At 39.5% G+C, this 20,522-nt stretch overlaps 1 protein-coding gene across 2 annotated transcripts in view; it reads left to right on the top strand.

The window, feature by feature from the left end:
* Positions 1 to 634: 634 nt before the first annotated feature.
* RMDN2 (regulator of microtubule dynamics 2) overlaps positions 635 to 20,522 on the top strand; it is a 48,522-nt gene continuing 28,634 nt past the window's right edge. For both annotated transcript variants that reach the window (XM_074925722.1, XM_074925713.1), the window contains exons 1-5: positions 635 to 719; positions 1,240 to 1,706; positions 8,883 to 9,072; positions 9,975 to 10,077; positions 12,185 to 12,245. In XM_074925722.1, coding sequence (XP_074781823.1) covers positions 1,252 to 1,706; positions 8,883 to 9,072; positions 9,975 to 10,077; positions 12,185 to 12,245 — 809 coding nt within the window. In that variant the 5' untranslated portion in view covers positions 635 to 719; positions 1,240 to 1,251. The remainder of the gene's footprint in view (positions 720 to 1,239; positions 1,707 to 8,882; positions 9,073 to 9,974; positions 10,078 to 12,184; positions 12,246 to 20,522) is intronic.

The raw sequence follows: 20,522 nt of genomic DNA, 5'->3' as shown, positions 1-20,522 counted from the left end.
GCTCCCTGTTAAACCCAAGCTCTTCCATGACTTTGGGCCATCTATACTGGACTTTGGTGAAATCAGCTTTGGGCCCTTAGATGGCTAAAATTGCAATGAAGGTTTTACTGCCAGGACTGCTCCTCTTCCTGGTAATTGGGAGGGGGCTCGCTGTGATTTTGCAGTTTAGGTCTCCACTAATGCAGTGAAATAGAGTTTCTCTAGGGCCTAGAGGGAGCAAAGGTGAAGTGAGTGGAACCAAGTAGCCACAGACTGAAGGGAGTCACACACAGGTAAATTTGCACTTGAGCAGCATATTCGAGCCGTGTCTGAGGCAGGTGCAGCGGGCGTCCCCCTGCAGCACGGCCCGGCGGGATTCCCACAGCCGCGGCCCACCCGGGCTCACAGCTGGAGGCCCCGGCCCCAGCCCCGGTCCCGGCCAGGCCGGAGGTCCGACCGCTCTAGGGCTGCTGGAGCCATCGGGCGGGCCCGGCTCGGCCCGGCCCGGCCCGGCCCGGCCCAGCGCCCTCCTCCTCCTCCTGGGCAGCGCCCGTCACCGAGCGGCCCGGCCGGCGGCCGCACAGCTGAGGCGAGGCCCGTCCCCCTCGATCCGGGTATCGCCGCCCCGGGGCGGCCCCGGCGCCGCCGCCGCCGCCGCCGCCCCCTGTGCCGCGGCGGGAGAGCTGCGGGGCCGCGCGGCGCCGCGCCTGGGCCGGACTCGCTGCCAGACCGGCCCGCCGGTACGTAACGGGGGCGGCGCCGGGCCCGGGGCAGGCTGCGGGGCTGTCCCCCGCGGAGAGGTGGCCGCGGGGCTCCGGCAGCCCTTCGGCGCGGTGGGGCTGGGGGGGGGCGATGGGACACCCCTCCGGGCGGCGGCGGCGGCTGCTGCGCTGCGGCCTGACCGCGGGGTTTCCGCCGGCCGGTACTTGCGGAAAATCCGATTATAGGAGTTTCTCGCATCAAAACAAATCCCAAGGTGCGGAGAAGGTTAAAAGTGAAGGCTGCGGTCCTGCGCACGTGCGGATGCAGCAGTGTGTGCCCCTCATCCTGCCCCCCAAACCCAGAACCGGCTGGGTTTTGCTGTCACAGCACAGAGCCTGCTACTGCAGAATCTGCTAGAGTTGTAGTGGAACTTTGTATCTGCAGCATGCGACAGTTATTCAAGCCGTACGCTTTTGTGACTTAAAAGCAAAGTAAGTCCTTTGGGTAGAGGAGGAAAAACTTTTAACTCCGACTGTTATTGTTGTCTCACGATTTTAGGAGAGTGCAGAAATGTCTCCCTTCGAAAATAAAGGACTAATACTAGGCATAATGGCAGGGACTGCTGGAATAAGCCTGATGCTGATTTGGTACCGTAAGATCCGAAAACCCGGTGCAGCTGTGCATATACCCGCGTTCCTAGATGTAGGTAACAGGCTTAATTCCGTGGGCTGGCGAAATGAAGCTCCTAATGAGCAAGGAGCAGTAATGGTTTTACACGGAAGGCAACTGCAAATACTAGAAAAATTGAATGGCTTGCTAGTAAGCGTGGACGAGCTGAAGAGAGAGGTGACATTTCTGAAAGAAGCCATTCCAAAGCTTGAAGAGCGTGTCCGAAATGAACTTAAAGGGAAGGGAGATGTTCAGAGAGTTAGCCCTTCACACAGAGCAACAAAGCGGAGAAAAGCCGAGACAGCTTCTGGTGCAACAGAAACTACCAGCTCTGAGGAAGCAGAAAGTGAAGGAGGGTGAGTCAATAACATTTTGTATATACCTATGTGAAACTTTGTATTGAAAACAGGAACCCTTTTAAAGTTTTATGTCTATTTTATATTTCTCTATATTCAGGGAAAAAAGCCCCAAACAGTTCAGATTAGTAATTTTTAGATCAGAAAAAGCTCTGGGTGACCATCTCTGAATCTGCACTAGGCTGAAGTTGGCTTGATGCCAACCATAATACAGATTTTTGAGGATGCATTTGGTAACAATCTGGTGTGGTGTTGCTACATAGCTATGCAACTCAGAGGCAGAGTTCAGAATAATGGTGTAATTTTAAAAGTGCTTCTCGTAAGAAAGTAGTCTTCTGTCTGACAGAGTTTGTTCAAATTGTACAAATACTTTTGTGCTTTTGTGACAGTTGTCAACTATGGGCGTTAAAGACAAGTTATCACAGTGTTCTGCCTGAAGGTATTAGATGCTATGAAAGCTCTGTCCAAATACAGCATGTGTGCAAGTGACAGTATGTTTATGTGCATTTGGTGTTGTATACACTTTGTGGTGGCTTAAAAAGTAATCATGAGGGATTTAGGGTACTGATCCAGTAAGACGGAAAGTTCCTAGTTTTGATCACATCTGTAGTCCCGTTGTGGTTAATGGGATCTTTCATAAATGTGGGTTGAGGAACATGCTGAAGGATCAGACATACTTGGAGTCCAGGAGAGGCACTGTGTTTTTGTCTTATGTTGCAGAATATACCCTTCAGTAGTAAAGTAAAAATGGTGATGACATTACTGTAATTGCAACTTTATTTTGATATAATCCAATTAGATACTTATATGCGATTTAGTAAGGGTGTGTTTATAGCAGCTGAGTTTTTGAACCATCTCCTCTGTTACACATGACTGTGTAGGCAGCATTATGTTTGTAAATTGCCTATCTTAAGTCTCTTTTTTCTCTAAAGATATATTCATTAACTGTAATATTCTGAAGACAGCAATATGCTGCATATAATAGTTAATGCAATTCTATTTTTTAAGAGTTTCTCCAAAATTATAGTCAGTTCCTGTGGGCAGAATTTCTTGTTGTGTTACATCCCAGCCCACATGCTTCACAAGTTACAAATTTTGACAGCATATTTTGAGACCTGTCAGTTCTATTATGAACTAGTTCTTTATTTTAAGTATTCAGTACTGGCAGGAGTATTCAAAGACACGTAAAATAATTTGTAGAAATGTAGAAGCATTTAAGTTCTATTAGTTTCTTAGATTGTTTCATCCATTAGTTGATTTGTAGAGGCCTTTATGTTATGCATACAATATTTGGAGATGTAGATCAGGCTAAAGGACCTGTTTATGAATAATCAGGCTCGCAGACCAGTATATTTTCATACCTAGCATTTGGGAAAATCCTGTTTTCTGGTCAGGAGAGGTGCGTTGCTGTTTGAGAACTAGCCAAGGAAACTTGCTTGTTCAGGTTCTTCTGTGTGACGAAGCAGCTGATGAGATGATCCAATGCAAGTGATTATAGCATGCAAGAGCTTTGAATGTGTCCTTAAGAGAGGTCTTCTCTGACAAATATTTGTGTACAGTCAGGAGGAAGGAAGACAATTCAAGGTTATAGATAGTGTTAATCATTTGGGTATGTGCTTTTTCAAAGATATTTTTTAATCCCTTTTGAAAAGAGTTTTTTTTTTCCTGCTGACACCTTGTACTTGATGTGCTTGTTTTGCATATCTTGTCAAAATTTAACATAAAATTATTTAAACAAAATAAAACTATTTTTGTATATTTTCTTCCTCTTGCAGATGGAAGTTGTTAATCCTAATGTGTGTACAGTTGCGATGGATGTAGCTTTTTCTGAAGTGTTCTGTAACTTGAATGACAGTGGTGCCTGTTCTGTGAGAGTTGTCATGAGAGACAATAACAACACACATTTTATTTTCCAGTTAATCACCGATTCATGTGCTGTAGATGTAACAACATGTGCATTGGTTTATACTGTTCAGTGGTGATTTCCACACACAGTAATGCATTCAGTTGCTAGCTTGTGCACTAGACAAATAATTATTCTCTTTGTTACAGATTAAAAGTCTTTTCACTTTCTATATTCTATCTAAAGTTCATGTGTGTTTCGCTGCCTCAGCAGTATTTTCATGATCTAAAAGATAGGGTTTTGCTTGTGTTAAGTACTTCTGGTTTTAAATGGGTAGATGCTGGGAACTGACAGATGAAGTAATCTTAAGAGTTTTATGGCCTTGTGCTGGATGACTACATTGGTTTCAGATTTGTAAACTTCTTTCAGAAAACCTTTTAATACTACCTGTTTTTTCCATAAAATATTTGAAGCTGACAGTCTCTGATATGGTCCTCACTGCTTTGGTCTGCTCTGGTCATATCCTCAATGTCACTGTTGGTATTCAACACTTGGGAAGAGAAGCTTTCTATTTTGCCTTTAAAAAACTGATACATTTCTGTAAGTGAAAAAATATAACATGCTTTTTAATAAGAGATATATTTATTTAATAATTGTTATTATAATAATTATATGAGTGGAAGGTACACTGAATGGATGGGACACTGAATGCTAAAGAGCCTACAGTTTCTAGCCTGTGCTTCTCTGTATTCTAAATAGTTTGTTTCAGTTTCCATCATTTACGAGTGAAAACCTCAATCTTTAACATTTGAGAATGTGTAACAAGCACTCATTCATTTATGAATACAATAAATTGTGCCTAGATGATCCCCTGGGATGGAGAATGTCACCTAATTCTCCTCTTTGTGATTTTAAAGCTGGCTCCTCTCTGACAGAGCAGTGATGAGCCATTGACATCAGTGTCACGTTTGGCCTGACATCCAAGTGTCACGTCTTCAGCTGCCCTGACATCTATAAGCTTTTCAAATAATGTTTGGCATCAGTCACCAAAAAGACTCACTGCAGTAAATCCTTTTCCTACAGATGTTTTATTTATAATTTTTCCTTGAAATAGTTTAAATATTCAACAGGAAGAAACATTTCCCTTGCCTGCTTCTGAGGATCACTTCACTTACATTTCTTCATTTCTTAATTTATTTTTGCTGCCAATTTGTTTTCAATGCAACCCTCAATTGTCCTAAGAATTGGGTTTACCAATCGTTTCCTTGAAGGCTGCTTATCATTACTAATGGATATGCATTCTGCTGGGTCATACAGTGCAAATGTGATCCAGATCAGTCTGTGATATATAATCACCTTTCTATTAAATTAGCTGGACCGGATGAGACGGTGTTTGTGTTACCTTGTGATTTTTTTTTTAAGTTGACAGGGAGACAACAGATGATATTTGATCCATCTAAAAGCTGAAGTGTTGTGAACAGATGATACCTGGTTAGGCCCAGTGTCTGCCAGTTTACAGGCAATCCAACACAGGTTTTGAATCAGCAAAGTGGGTTTATACCACAGTGGTGTAAAACACATGTTGTTCAGGGTTTTTTTCTTTAATCCAGTGCTAGATGCCTGGATTTACTGAACAGCTTAACTACAGCGTGATGTCCAGCACAGTTTCCATTTGTTCTTTGAACTTTGAACAGTCCTTTGTGATCCAACTTAGTCCTGTTGGTTGATCATTGCTCCTCACATTCTTACTATTGCTTTTCTCTTTCAAATAAAATCTATTGGTAATAAAGGTGAAAACAAATTGGCACTGACTATAGACATTTTTTAAGTTCTTCCATTTTCTCAAATATTGGTCAATGTGTTTATCACATGTAAATACTCACTTTTCTATTTATCATCTAATAAGACCTCTTGCAGGAAGATACCAGGTAAAATTGCAGATGTTGGTGTTGTTATATGAAATATTTGTAAAACAAACCATACTGACTCTTCCTCATTTTTTGTTAATTTCCCTTTTGTACTACTGTCATCAGCCCTTAGACTCTTGGAGTTTTTAAACTGCATTAAAAAGACTCTCCACTTCTGTTTGTGTTAGTACTGATTTTATTATTTTTTTTTATTATTTTATAGTATTGCTTCTCATAATATGTTTCTTAGAATGAGTAGATGTATAAGCCTGCTAGCTGCTTTGTTGAAGTCAGTTATCAAGCTCTTCTTATCGTAGTTTTGTATCAATAATATCTTTTACACTCTTATTTTGTCCTTAAGTAGCTGGAAGGACTTCCTATCTTGTAATAAAACTGGCTTCCACTCAAATTGGTAAAGTACAGCTTACCCAGGTTGATAGGAAAAATCCTAGATGTTAATTTTTTAAGTCTGTATTCCCTTCTTAACATGTTATGTTTTCATGCTTAAAACATTTCAGCTATGATAAGGATCAAACAGAGAGCTAGTAAGAATAGAAGAATGTAATCAGAAGCAAAACAGGAAAACACTCCTTACGGTTGAACATTCATAATGGTCGAAGTGATACTTTAATGTTTTATACTTGATTAAATTACCTTGCTGTCATTTTACCCCGAAGACTCCCAAGCAATGTAGGAGTTTGCCTGAGGTGTGTGACTAGTGAGGTGGGAACTCATCAGAAATAAGTCATGAAGCCCTTGGCTGTCATCTTGGTGCTTTTCCTGTGGGACATGCTTAGAGGCAGCAAAGAAGAGATGAGGAAGAGAACACCCTCTGAAGGCACTATGAAGTTATTTTTCTGGGAAAGAAAGGAAAAAGTTAGAGGAATGCTGGTGCATCTCAAGGGTAACTAACGTGTTGAATCTTAAGCACAATCAACTGTTTGGACTTCCTTGGACATTTTGGTATCAGGATATTTACTTTCTGGCCTTCTCTTGAGGAACACTGTTCACTTCAAACCAAACTTGGAGATTTTAAACATTTTGTTTCTTTCATTTGAGAATGGCATTCATGTCTGTTGGTTGTGTAGGAACTCCTGCCCCATAGTGTCTTCTCATCTATGTCAGCAGGCATAGGGTTGTATGGTTTGTTGCAGTCCCTAGGAATAACTGGCATTGCCTTACCCAAAAAGCATTATTCACTGTGATGGTTTTCACTTTCCACAGGTTGTTTTATAGGTGCTGTTTTGCCTTCTTTAAAGCACCCAGTCAACAAGTAAATTGAAATTTATGGCATTGTCATCAAGTTTTAAGATTGCCTGCTTCACATTTAAGTTATTTGAGCATTCATAGAGCAGATAAATGGAGGAGGTAGGAGAGAATTTCTCAGGACAGTGGAGGTGAGAGGGAATGGGGAAGAAATGACCTGTCCTTTCTGCTGTTTCTCAGCACAGATGTGGCCTGGAGATCATGTTTCTGTAGGAGAGGTGGGATGAGGGAAAGGCTTGAAGCAGTATGGTCTAATCTTAAAAGATCATTCTTCCATGATATTTTATAATTAGATCCTCATGAGTTCACATCATCTGTTAGGTAGTGACCTACTTCATGCTTTTTCCATTTGAGTTTCAATGAATATTCTCATATGACTTACCTGGTTTCATACGAATTTAATGTTTGGCAATGACAGTTTGATACAGTGCTGCTGGAGGTCTCTGCTGGGCTTGTTTGGAATGACAGGGCCTGGCTGTCAGCTCAGCCTTGGCCTTTGTATTTTTGCTGTGAGAGTAACATATTCTAATAATCACTTTTTGCTGTTGTCTAACACTGGAACAGCAGTGTTCACAGAAGTTTTAGCAGATGTTTATGCAGCAAAGATGGCAATATCAACATTGACTTCCAAACACTGATTTCTTACTTTCATACCTACCTGCTTCAGTAGCCCAAATTCCTGTAACTACCAAATGCAGTGCCCAAATTCCTGTAACTAACAAAGTGTTACGGTTGCAGTACTGTATAGGAAATTGAAATTTCCTTTACTGCTTACTTGTTGCTATTTTATATTATCTAGTGCCCTTATTTTAGATTGGCAATTGCACAAACTACATGGGGGGGGGGGGGGGGGGAGATGGTGGCATCCAAACCATGTGAGGAAAGGTACTTTCCAGACATAGTTCACATCATAGGGTTATGTATGGGAGCTAAAGGACTGCCCCCCTCCCACCAAATCCTTTGCACTTTTGGTCAAGTTAGTGCTCTTAAAAATGCAGCCTATGTATGATGTAGCTCTCACCCACTTCAAAATAACTATGGAAGAACAAGATACTGTGTTTGAAAGATGCTTCAGAAAACCAAAATGAATGTTCAGTGGCTTATAAATAAAGTCTCTGAAGGATACAATATGATGTGTTATCAACTTCAGCAACATCAAGATTATGTAAAACAAATCTGTAGGAATCTATGAAGTTTCCTACCTCTGCTCCACGTTGTTATTTTTTAGTTTGAACACATACACATGATTTCTGTATGTACTGTTTTATCCAAATGTATTTTTGACTCCTCTTTCCCATATTACCAGGTTAATTTTGCAGCAAAACTCTCTTGCCGCATCTAGCACTTGAGTAGCTTGATAAGCAGCTGTACTTGTTCATTTACAGGCTGTAAGAGTATCTGCTCATGTTTAGTTCTGGTCACAATATCATTCAGCTCCTCCTATATGAAGTTGGAACACCCTAATGTATGCTCACCACTTTGGACAGTAAGGCCACCTGCTTATCTCTGCATGGTATTTATGGCTTTTGTAAATATTTCTTTGTCCTTGACTGCATTGTGCTGAGTACTTGTGCATTAATCATAATGAATTAATGTGAGCTCTTTTCCCAGCTTCAGGTATACTGACCTTCAGAACGTTAAAAAGAAATAAGTAAAGGAATTTATAACAGTGGTGTTACTGCTTATATATAGATCTTACAAGTGTTTAAGAAACACTGTATAAGTGATTCTTACAGCACTTATGTTCTGGTTAGTAAACTCATTCTTATTTAAAAAAATAGGGAATTTGAGGTAAAGAGTTGAAGAGGCCTGTTCAGGGTTACAGAGCATGTCTTAATACACATTAATGGTTTAAAGTGTTCTGCATTTGAAACACAAGGATACAGGTGTTTCTAATATGTATCTGCATTTTTAATGCAGTATTAGGCAGCCGGACGGACAGTGTAGTTACTTTGCTGTTATGTTTGGAATGTGATTGTACTGTCCCTTTGAAGATAAAGGTTTTATAATAATACCAATAATAAGCTTGATACCATGAATGAAAACTCCTTTAAGGTTGAATAACTGGACGAAATTCTGTTCTGAAATTTTTGCATCTGAATTTAACAACACTTTACCAATATTTTTAGAAAAGGTGGTTATTATTTTCTGTGATTTTAGTTATCTTACAGCTCATACTGATTCTGAAGGAGAGGAAGAAAAGAGATGTATGAAATCACCCAATAACATTGTGAAATCAGAAGAAGAAGAGGAGCTATTTAATCTTTTACAGCATGTGGACAATTTGCACAAGGGTTCAGAGGATGATAAAAAGGAAGGCTTCAGACTGCTGCTTGAGAAAAATGACAAGGTATTAATGGGTAAACTTAATATTACGTTGCTATTAAATTCTGCTTTGCACTGCTTTTGAGAACTTCCTTAATAAAGTCATTAAAATGCACACAGGAATGGAAGATGAAGTTTCATTCATGTTTTTATAATACAGTGAAAAATAAATATTTCAAGGTAGTGTCAATATTCATGTTGGACGGGCATAGAAGTTTTATTATTTTATATCTCATCCAGACTCAATAACTCTGAGGATGTGTTTATTCTTGCATGCAACAAAGGAAGATCTTGAACTTTTTTCTGTGTAAATGATACTTACTTTTGCTGGTTTTAGAATGGTCTATGGACAAATGTCCTGTGGCATTAAGTAGTAATTAGAGCAAGTATTCTCAAGACATCAAATGATGAGCCTGTAGTCTGCTTATACCTTTCTGATATACTTCATGTGAATTTTTCCTTTGGCTTTATTGTGCACATATGTAACTCCAGATAAAATTTCAAAGTGGTTTGATGTGCAGTGCTTAATTCAGTGTACCAGTTTCTTCTGATTTGGCAAACATTAGTTCTGATTATATATTTACACATTTACATATTATCCCTAAAGAAAATACACACCACATCATTCAGGGATCTGTTGTGCTCTACTGGATTACCTTTTTATTTTTTATATTAAAAGAACTTTAAAATTGATTTTGGAAATAAAGCCTCTTTAGACAGCCCAGGGTATTTCCAAAAGCAGTGTTCTCCTTTGGTTGTGAAAAAATGGTCATCTGGTTCTCACGTAAACTAAAAGTAGTATAGAAGGATGCAAAATAACCAAAGATTTTATGCCATGTTCCGATAACCTGCTTTAAGCATTATGAAAGGAAACTGTTTAAATCACATTCTGATCAGTTTAATTACCCAGCTGTCCTCTACTTTCAGTATGAAAACTGTGTGGACTTTCTTTGGAGACTTGCACGTGCTTACGGAGATCTGTTTGAGATGACTACTGATGCTGAAGAGAAGAGGAACTATGTTACTGATGGTAAGCAGAGGAAAAATGTTTGTGTAGAATGCCATGTGAATGTAGTGAAACATGCTTTGAACTTTGTTCAAGTTTACCAATCCAAGAAATTTCCAATGCAATAAATGGGAGCATTTGTACTGTAATAATAACGGTTTGTGCAATAAACTGCCACAGTATACAACTTCAGTCCATTCTTCCTTCATTGGAGAGATCCAAAATCAGTGAAGGAGAAGTACTGTGGATCATAATTGAAGGCTGTTGTTCTGGATGGTAACTTAAAATCCTGTATTTTGTTGAGAATCAGATGGATACAGAATGTGAAAAAAGACAGATGCTGTCAGCACCGTTTCTTAATTACATCTTTGGGAGAGCGAGAGAAATAAATGAACACCAAGGCAAAGTCAAGGTTTGTTTTTCTGCTTTCCTGTGGCAAAGGAGCACTCCTGCATATCATCAACCCTTTTTGTGGTGATGGTGGGGATGAAACTTAGTGAATCTGTAAAAACTGTTGACCAGAAACAGAAGTTGTGTGTGATGATTGGTGTTGCCTCCAGGCATCTCTCCCCATGTGCCCTGTTTGACAGCTTAACCTCAGCAAGACTCTGATTTTCTTCTTCACAGCACTTTTTCTTTTTGTTGCTTTTAGAAGCATTGCCCTTTCTTTCACTGTCTGGAGGCATATTGGCTAGAGGCACAGTTTACATGTCCCTTTTTGGTTTGAGCCGCCTTCTCTTTATTACAATAAACCCTACACCTTTTCTACCTGTGTCACTCTCCTCCAGTCAACACACTGTTCTTACAATAATCCTTTTTGCGTGTATCTGGGAATACTTCTCTCTCTCCTTTGTTTCTCCATTTCTTCTCCTTGTTTCGCTGCACCAGATTCAGGTTTTCTAAGTGTATTTCAATTTCAGGTTATTTTGTCTTTTGTGACTACTTTTCTGTCAGCAACTTCTTCTATTTTTCTGGTAGCCACGGCAACATCACTGACTAAGTAGTTTTGGCTGCCTTTTGTCATTCTTAAAGGCAGTGCCATGTCTTTGTGCTGCTGTTACATATTTCAAAGCCAGCCTTAGCTTGTCCAAGGTCCTTGTCCCATCCTTTTGTCATCTAAGCACTTATGAAGACTTGCACTTAGTTACTTAATTGACACTGTCTTTGCTTTAGTAGCAGCTTGGCTTCTTTGTATGGAAATCATGCAGTGAAACGAGCATTATGACAGAAACTAAGTATATGACAGCAAACTCCGCTGTTGGATCCTTTGCTTTTACCAGTGACTACATGTAGTGTCAGCTGGTGAAAAATAATGGCACAGCAAAAGACAGGGAGAGATAAAGAATGATGGAATGAAATTGGGTCTTAGGTGTTGAGTAACCAGCCTAGTTTGGCTGATTCTCATGAAGTGGTGGGTGGCGGCAGCCTTTTTCATCTCGGTTTTTGGAAGTGGTGCAGAGGGATTGTGACTGCGGGGGAGCTGGCAGTGGTTTCATGGGGTTTTTTTCATTCTGCTGGGTTGGAGGACTGTGTATGCTGTTCTTTGTTTTTATGAAGTTAACTTGCAATACAGAAATGTCAGTATGGCTTAATTGGTTGCAGCTGAGACTTTGCAAACAGCAAACATCTCATCTGAACTTCTTACTGGGAGCATGGGTTTGATCAAATCACCTATTCTCATCTTTATTCAGTTAAAAGTGGAACTTAATGGAAGTCTTTGTGCTGGAAAGGAACTTCAGCTAGTTCATTCCTGTGCCCAAGGCAGGAAACAGCTTTGCTGGTTCTTCTGACAGGTGCATCTCTAACCTGCTTTTAAGGGTCTTCTGTCTTAGAGACAACACATCCTCATTTGGCAGTCCAGTTCAGTCTTTCCCTGGTTTAGCTGCTGGATTTTAAGAGAAAATACTAAAATTGCACTCATATATATATATGCGCACATATTTATATATGTATGTATAGGTATGTAAATAATGTAAAGCCTGGATGTTACATTGTCCATCTAAATGTTTACAAGAACAGGAGGCAATTTCTTCTTTGCAGCTAGAGTGTATCAGGTTGCTTTGTTCTTGGGAGTTGCCTAAAATGTGGAAGAGTACATTAAATCCTTTAATATATTGTATTTTGTTTACAGGAAAGATTAAAGCTGAAAAGGCTGTTCAGCTGGATGCCAGGAGTGCTGAGAGTCACCAGTGGTAAGTTGGACAAAATGTACATTTTTACAAACTTGTATATATTTATCAAATCCAACAAAAAAACCCCAGCTGTCTTTGGCTCTAAATACTGCCCACAGCAAGTTACATTTATCATGCTACAGTTTGACATCAATTTCATAAATGATTCATTAATATCTTTTCATAGTTTTATGGAACTCAGTTATCATCAGTTGCAGCTAAAAATTACATTGACATATTCTGTGAAGCTTTTACTATAGCATGTGAAACAACTCAATACCTATACTTCAGTACATACCAAGAAATGTAGAAGGGAGTATTTGCTTAAACCAGCATAGAGAAGCCATAGTTTTCCATTTACCTTCTCTTTCAACACTTTGAAAAATAATGTCATTTGACCTCATATTTTATCCTTTCTTGTAATAATCTGAAATCTAATAATTAGACAATGAGAGGACTATGGAAGTTTTGATTAACTTCTCAATTTTTGTTTTATCATATCATTTTCCTCCAAGCTTGGCACTTGGATTAATTTTGTAGACCTTGCCAGGACTGACAAGCTCTTTGCAAATGTAAATATTTTTAATCAAATCAACATTATAAGGAAAAGGATAATTCTGCTGAGTTCCAGCAGATAGTTCCTCACTTTACTATTTTATTAATCAATTTTACTGAGCTCCTGATTTCTTTTCTAATATAGTTAACTTTTCCTTTCTATTTTGGTTTCTATGTCCTTCATAAATTTTGTCATTATACATGTAGGGTGGGATTTCACTTAACTTTTACATATCTAAACCAAACCCTTTTATCCTACACTCCCCTCACAATTGAAAATGAATTAGCCACTTCTGGAGCACAGTTCATCTGAGTCCATTTTGCCCATCTGCATTAGGGTGAGACGAATTTTTCCTGAGGTTCAGCTGACAACATCTCCATTGCTAGTAAAGGGAGCACATGTCAGCTAGCTCAGGTTTAGATACTTGATTAGACACAGATGTTTTAATTTAATTAGGTGACTCTCTGGCTTGGTCTCTTTCTCCTAAACTTCAAAAATGGATATGTTATTGTTCCACACTGTGTTCCTGTGAGTGTTACCATATTTCTATGATGCTTTTTTTCCTTCTGTTTATAACAACTAGTGATCCAAACAGCTGCTTTGTAACAGTGGGGTGCTAGAAGTGGTGTCCTGTGGGAATCTTGACTAAGTTTCACTGTCACAGACAGATTTGCACTTGTTCTTTCCCATGTCTTAGAAGTAATGATGATGCCTGCCTGGAGATGAAGCCTAGGCCCCGGGGTGGCTATAATATGGCAGTTTAACATAGGAGCCTTTGCTTTTGGCCTTACCCAGCTGTTTGTTAATTCCTCTCAGCTGGAGGTTGCCACTGTGGCAGCAAAACTAACAGAAGAGGATCATCTTGAGCATCACTCCTCAGTGCAAGGGGGTGTGAAGCTTGAACACCTGCTGAAAGCAATTTACAGCCATTTCTGCCGTTTGCCTGATCACAGCCCTGGTCTCTTCTTCAGGGTAATGCTGGTGTAACCCCTTCAGCTAGAGCTATGTGTATAAACAAATTCACATGCAAGCGGAAGTCCTGCTCCTACCTCCCCAGCCCAGAAGACTGACAAAATCTCCTAGTAGAAATACAACTCCTCTGGCAGAAACTACGCTGATGAAAGCTTACATGTTGTTCAGGGAGATGTAGGTGGTCTGCTGGACTTCAGATGTTGATCTTGTACTGGCAGGCACATCTAGCAAGGGAAGAATTACAAGTGGAAGGAGATATGTTCCAGAGGTTAGCTCAGAAAGCCTCTTTGAGAGGTTTAAGAGCAACACTCTGTTTTGTAAGCTACGGCTTTTTGTAGCAGTCAATGAATTTCCGTATGGTTTACAGTTTTCATCCTTTTTGTATCTGGGTTGCAAGTGAATGTAAGGGTTTTATCAGTTGCTGTTGAACTGGTGGCTTTCTAGTGGTATAGATGGACACCACAGATTTGAATAGTTTGATATAATATTTTTTCTGAGTATTTTATCCGCTTGTCTTTCTTTTGTGAAGTCTTTCTAACTTGATGCATGATTTTTAAAGTTTGGTGTCCCATACCGGTGTGGCTGCTCTAACTGAGGCTCTGAATACTGGGCAGATTGGAATTCTATACTCCAGACAGACATTTGTATGTTTTTGTCTAGGCTACCAACTGTTGTTCAGTCTGTGGTCCTAGCAGATCCTTTTCTGCTGTGCCGCTTCTTAACCAGATGGACTTGTTTTCTAACTGTAAATTTCTTTTTTCTTCCTTGGTAGAGTACTTTGCACACACTTCATTGATTTCATACCATTTCTTAGGTTTATTGAGGCCGTTTAGCTTTGTAAATGCTTGCATCCCCCCCCCGATTATAATTTTATTTTAAAAGTGTTTTGTTGTTTTGTGGGTTTTTTGAAATCATTGACTTCATTAATAAAATTACTGGAAGACCGTGGACCCAGCACAAAACTGGTTCACATGAACCTGGTTCTGCAACCATCTCTACAAGTGATGTAATCAAAATGATATTTCCATGGTTAGATTTTGAAGAATATCAGGCAGAACAATGTCAAAGGCCACATAAAGGTCAAGGTATATCCATTTGTTGCATTCCTTTAATATTCCAGGCTTGTTTATCTTGTCAGAAAATAAAAATATTTTTGTTTGATACTGTCTGTTCATGACAAACTTGTGTTAACTCTTTTGTATGCTTCTGCACTTAAGAATAATTTATCCTGTAATGTTTTCAGGTTAGGTTTGTTTGTCTGTAAGCCCTGTCTTTTCCTTTCCTTTTTGTAGATAACAACTATGTTTGCCTTTTTCCTTTCTGCTGGAATTTTCTGTATTACTCAGGAGATTTTGGTAGTCAGCTATATGTCAGATCTGGATTATCTGAGTCTGGCTAATGCAAGTTTACCTAGTTTATCTAAACATTATTTTACATGTTAATCTCCATGAACAGGAAATAAGACTTTGAGGAATCTTCCCTGTAGAAACGGTGCTCTCAAACTTGTATGCAAACAGAATTTTGCCTAAAATCATAAATAGATAAGACTGTGTGTGAGCAGAAAACAGTGAAATACAGTTAAGGCATGAAGAAATAATACATGAAAGTGACATGAAATCCATAGTTAAAGAGGATAATAAGAGAGAAAACAAAACTAAAAGAAAAAATAGAACCAATTTACACAAAAACGCTAGGATCACTAGCAGGTAGTCACTTAAAGAAGAATGGCATACCAGTTTTACCTAAGTTCAGAGATGAAGGGCAGTACCCAACTCTGGACTGACACCTAAATATGCTGTCTTTGTTATATGTGTCTACACATGAGCAAGGGACTTGTCTTCCACTGATAGGGGATGGAGAGTTGATAGGCAACACGTGCTGTTTGACATGCCAGGATATTTGTATGGTGTGGCAGATATCACACAGGACCTTTAGGGGTCTATGCCCTTCCAGTCCAGCAACTGGAAGTGGTGGGAAACTCTAGGACATCTCCATTGGCAGCAGGCACCTGTGTCCAGGCAAGGATCCTGTGAATTGAACAGGGTCTCCATTGACTCTTATGGGAGATTAGATACACAGATGAAGCTCAGCATGGATGCAAGCTCAGTGTGAAAGCAATCCCGTCTCAGACCAAAATCATTCCTTTTCATCTCACTGCCAGCAGAAAATTTTCTAAAGCTGTATAAGATAAAGAATCTTAGCCTGTGTAAAATAAGACGACCTCTTTGTTACACGGTTTTCTCATTTTTCATGTAATGTTATCTCATTCTGCATTAGCTACTGATGAGGAAGCTGGTTTTCTGACCTTGATTAAGGAAAGTTTTAGTTGATTTTTGTACTAATCTGTCCTTTCTTATTTCTGAGCGGTTTTGATATTTCCTGTCAGCACAACTGAGGTTTGCCGCTATACCAAACAATTCCTGTTTGGTTTAGCTGCTATCTATATTGTCCACTCATGCATTATTTCTAATGTTTTCTTAAACTGTTTAATATATTATGGCTTACTAAATGAATGAGGATTAAATGATAGGCCTATTCTTTTCCTGGTCCTGTTCCTTGCTCTATACTTACAGTTAACCCTTTGGGGTAGGGGAAATGTAAGTGAGGAAGCAATTGAATTCAGCCTTGTTGGTTTCATCTTTTGTCATTATTTCCTTATTGCTAATTGTTGTCTGCTTTCATTTATGTGTCTTTTCTTTCTGCTGTATTTATAGAACCTCTTCGTATTGCCTCCTGTGTCTCTTGTGGGTGTCAATTCAGTTTGTATTTACCATTTCTGATATATATATCTTAAATATGCCATCCAGTTCTCATATCTTTAACACTCATCCAATATTGCTAGCTTAGCCATGTGCTCGTATTTTCACTTTTAGGGTCAATTAATTTGGGATTTTTAAGTTGATAGATAAGACCTCCCTGGAGCTGAATGAGTCTTAAACTATTTTCTGCTTTTCCTCTCCATGAAAGAGTCATCTGCTGCTGCGCTTTTGAATATTGTCTCTTAATAATTATTCTGTAGAATTTTTTATAATATCACTTTTTTTATGCTTTAGTTTTCTTCATTAGAAATGCACACCGTGCCTGTCAAGCAAGGATTAGGACTATAGACCTCTTTGAAAATTTCTTTTGGAAGCTTATACCTGCTTCTTGAAAGCTCTGTTCACCACATAAATATGTTTTTGTCACACCCTGACTGACAATAACTGACATAACTGTTCCAGTAAAGGCCTAGTGTAGATGGAGGTATACTGGCAAAAACATCCCTTTTCCAGAGCAGGGTTTTTCCTGTTTTCCCGCTATAAACTGTCTGGGAAATAGAATATATCTTTTGTCTCTACCAGGAGGATTTAGTGGAATGGTCTCTTGAGCAAATGTTCTAATGCAGGCCTAGAGTTCAGCTGTCTTGCCTTACTTTTCATATTTACTTCAGTTAAGAACAAAAAAATGCCATATATCTTCTTAGTAGATGATCTATATTTTTTTATAAAATATATCAACGGTGAAATTGGCCAACTTACTGATCAGAATACTGACAAGTAACCAATATTCATCCTCAAATTAAATTTGATAAAATATATGTGGAAAGAACAGAGAAAAATATCTTTAAGTAGTCAGTTGGTTTTGGTAATGAATTTTTGCAGCTGCAAATAATTTTCATATCTGAATCCAGATTTTTGAAAACAGGTGATCATACTTAATGTTGTAGTTGCCAATGAGATCAAAAAACCTTCAGATTTTTTCGGGGGTGACCTCTAAAAAAACTGAAGTGAATGGAAACACTGGAAAGGAAAAACTTAACTGTAACCTTTTATTATTTGTATGACCACCCTAAAGAGAGGCAGAGTAAATGTTCTAAGTGATTTGTTGCTTTGTTCAGCCAGTGTCGGTTATTCAAGTTGTGAAGGAAGGAACTTGCATGCAAAAGTTGGCATCAGCCAGTCACAGGTCCTCTTGTTTTTCCCAAGCCTCAAACAAAATCTTTTTGTGGGTCAGTATTTCCCAAATGATAGTTGTGAATCCTCACAGCTCATCTTGGACTGTGGAGCATCTTTGTCATCCAGATTTTAATTGGAAGTGCTGTGTGAACAGTTCAGTTCTCTAGTTGCTTCAGATGGCACTACTTTACAACTTCACAATTACAGAAAACACAAAATGTAGAGGTATGTTAATAGAGCTTTTATTTAAAAACTAAACAATCCCTTTTAAGTTCTTTCACAAAACAAGTGAGTTTTTATTTTTGTTGCTGTTTTCAAGAGTTTGGAAGAGGTCCAAAAGGCTTCTCTGCTGTTGCCTAGAACCCTGCACCTTAATTTTTGCTGAGGAGGACTTATTGCAGGCTTTGCAAAGAACAGAAAGGTTGCTAGTTGTGGCCAGTGTTCATGACATTTACTTAGGAAGATCATTATTTGCATTGAGTTTTGGTTTGTTTGTCACAAACAAACAGGGCTGCTATTAAGTTTGGGTTACTCTATAGAACTTCTCTGCTGATAGGAGTTATATAGCACGTCTCAGATTGGAGTGAAGTTATTGAGTGAAAACCTAGTAATTTTAAGTGAAGACTCCCCCTGGACCACAGCGTCTCCCAAGACTTTTCTCTATTGTGGATATGTGGGTTACTCAGAAGTGCAGGAACAAGTTTCCCAAGCCCAGGGTTGTCCATGGAAGTGGGTTCCAGAGTTGACAGTCTCTCACTGAGAGGAAACACAATGAAAGGGAGTGGATTACCTTCACTGAGCCAATTTTGGAACTGCTTGCTTGTATATTTTGGCTGACCTGTATTAATAAGACAAAAAGTGGAGAAGAGTATAATCATAGAAATCATATTAGCTTTTGTTAGCTGTAGACATGATTAATTTCCAGGACTAATTCAAAATGTTGACCCTTATGTTCACATATAATTTTGTGCTAAGCTTGTGCCTGGGCTAGAAATAACACTTAGGGAACCTTGATTTGCTAGTACAACTTATACTTTTGAGTGGACTTGCTGTACTTGGTATACAAAAATGAAAGAAGTGGTGGTCCCAGATAGAACATATTTCAGTGAGGAAGTCTAGAGATTGCAAAGATACTGAGAGGCTTGTATGTAACAGTGAATCACAGAAACACAGAATCATCTAGGTTGGAAAAGACCTTGAAGTTGATCCAGTCCAACCATTAACCAAGCACTGACAGTTCCCAACTACACCATATCCCTCAGCGCTATGTCAACCCGACTCTTAAACCCCTCCAGGGATGGGGACTCCACCACCTCCCTGGGCAGCCCATTCCAACCCCTAACAACCCCTTCTGGAAAGAAATGCTTCCTAATATCCAGTCTAAACCTTCCCTGGTGCAACTTGAGGCCATTCCCTCTTGTCCTGTCACTTGTTACTTGGTTAAAGAGGCTCATCCCCAGCTCTCTGCAACCTCCTTTCAGGTAGCTGCAGAGGGTGGTGATGTCTCCCCTCAGCCTCCTCTTCTCCAGACTAAACACCCCCAGTTCCCTCAGCCGCTCCCCGTACAACCTGTGCTCCAGACCCTGCACCAGCTCCGTTGCCCTTCTCTGGACACGCTCGAGTCATTCAATGTCCTTTTTGTAGTGAGGGGCCCAAAACTGAACACAGGAATCGAGGTGCGGCCTCACCAGTGCCGAGCACAGGGGTCAGATCCCTTCCCTGTCCCTGCTGGCCACGCTATTGCTGACACAAGCCGGGATACCATTGGTGGTAAACTCACCCATAACAGGGCAGAAAACTGCTCAGAAGATGGTTCCTAAGAAAGTCTACTATTATTTTGATCCAATCAGAATTTTCTCCTGGAATTCAGTGAATGGATTAACATGTAAAATTTAAGAGCTATTACTACCCAGCATGATAAAGTCAAGTTCTTAAACTCATATAATTAGGTTATTTTGCAGAAATGTGGGCAGCTATGCAGGAGCAGGAAAAATGTAGTTCTTATGGAAGGATATTATCAAACTACTGACAACTTTTAAAATTAAATCCATACCATGTTTCTAACTAAATACTTGTAACCTTCTGCCCTTAATTATCTGTTATGTAAACTTAGAAGAGACAGATAACTCACAAGCTACAAGCATCTGTGTCTGTCATACAGTCTTACTTTACATGAGGTATACCCTGTGCAGAAATACTTTCAGTCAAACCTTGGTATAACAAAGTTGCAGGTTAGTAGTTATTTGCCCTGTATTTGATTCGTGGGAAGAATAAAAAAGTTTTACAGCAATCTTTGTTGTTAATTATGCTTAATCTTTGTCAATAATCTTTAAATTACTTAATTATTTTGGTAAAAATAATTTAAAATACAGCAAGGCAAATTCAGAAGCCATTTCTGAAATGCTGTAACTTGTTCTGTAGTAAGTGGATCAGAGGCATGCATAGCTTCTTGTGTATTTCTGGTTAGGGTGTTTAAATGAGCATATGGTGGAAGGTCATGCATTAGGTCTGTGTGGTTGCTGGGATTAGTGATTAGATCTGACAAAAATCACTTCATGTGCAAAAAAAAGAAATCACAATCTACTGGGGGGTTCGTTCATTTTGTTACTTTTTTCTTTACTATAGGGCAGGCCAGTGGAATATTTCAATTCAGAAATGTTGCTATGCCTCGGGGCATTCATGGTCTCTTCTTCAAGTTTTCCCTCCTTGCTGAAGGGAGGTAGCAGATGTTGGCACTTGCATGACAGTAGCCCTTCACAAGGGACTGAGCTCAGGCCTGTGAGGAGAAGTATGATTCATCCTCTGGGAAGAGGTTCTTGAAATAGCAGTTCCTTG

The sequence above is a fragment of the Athene noctua genome, chromosome 1 (assembly GCF_965140245.1).
Source record: "Athene noctua chromosome 1, bAthNoc1.hap1.1, whole genome shotgun sequence".
Taxonomy (NCBI): domain Eukaryota; kingdom Metazoa; phylum Chordata; class Aves; order Strigiformes; family Strigidae; genus Athene; species Athene noctua.
Note: the sequence above shows the minus strand (reverse complement) of the source record. Positions and strands in the feature narration are given on the sequence as shown.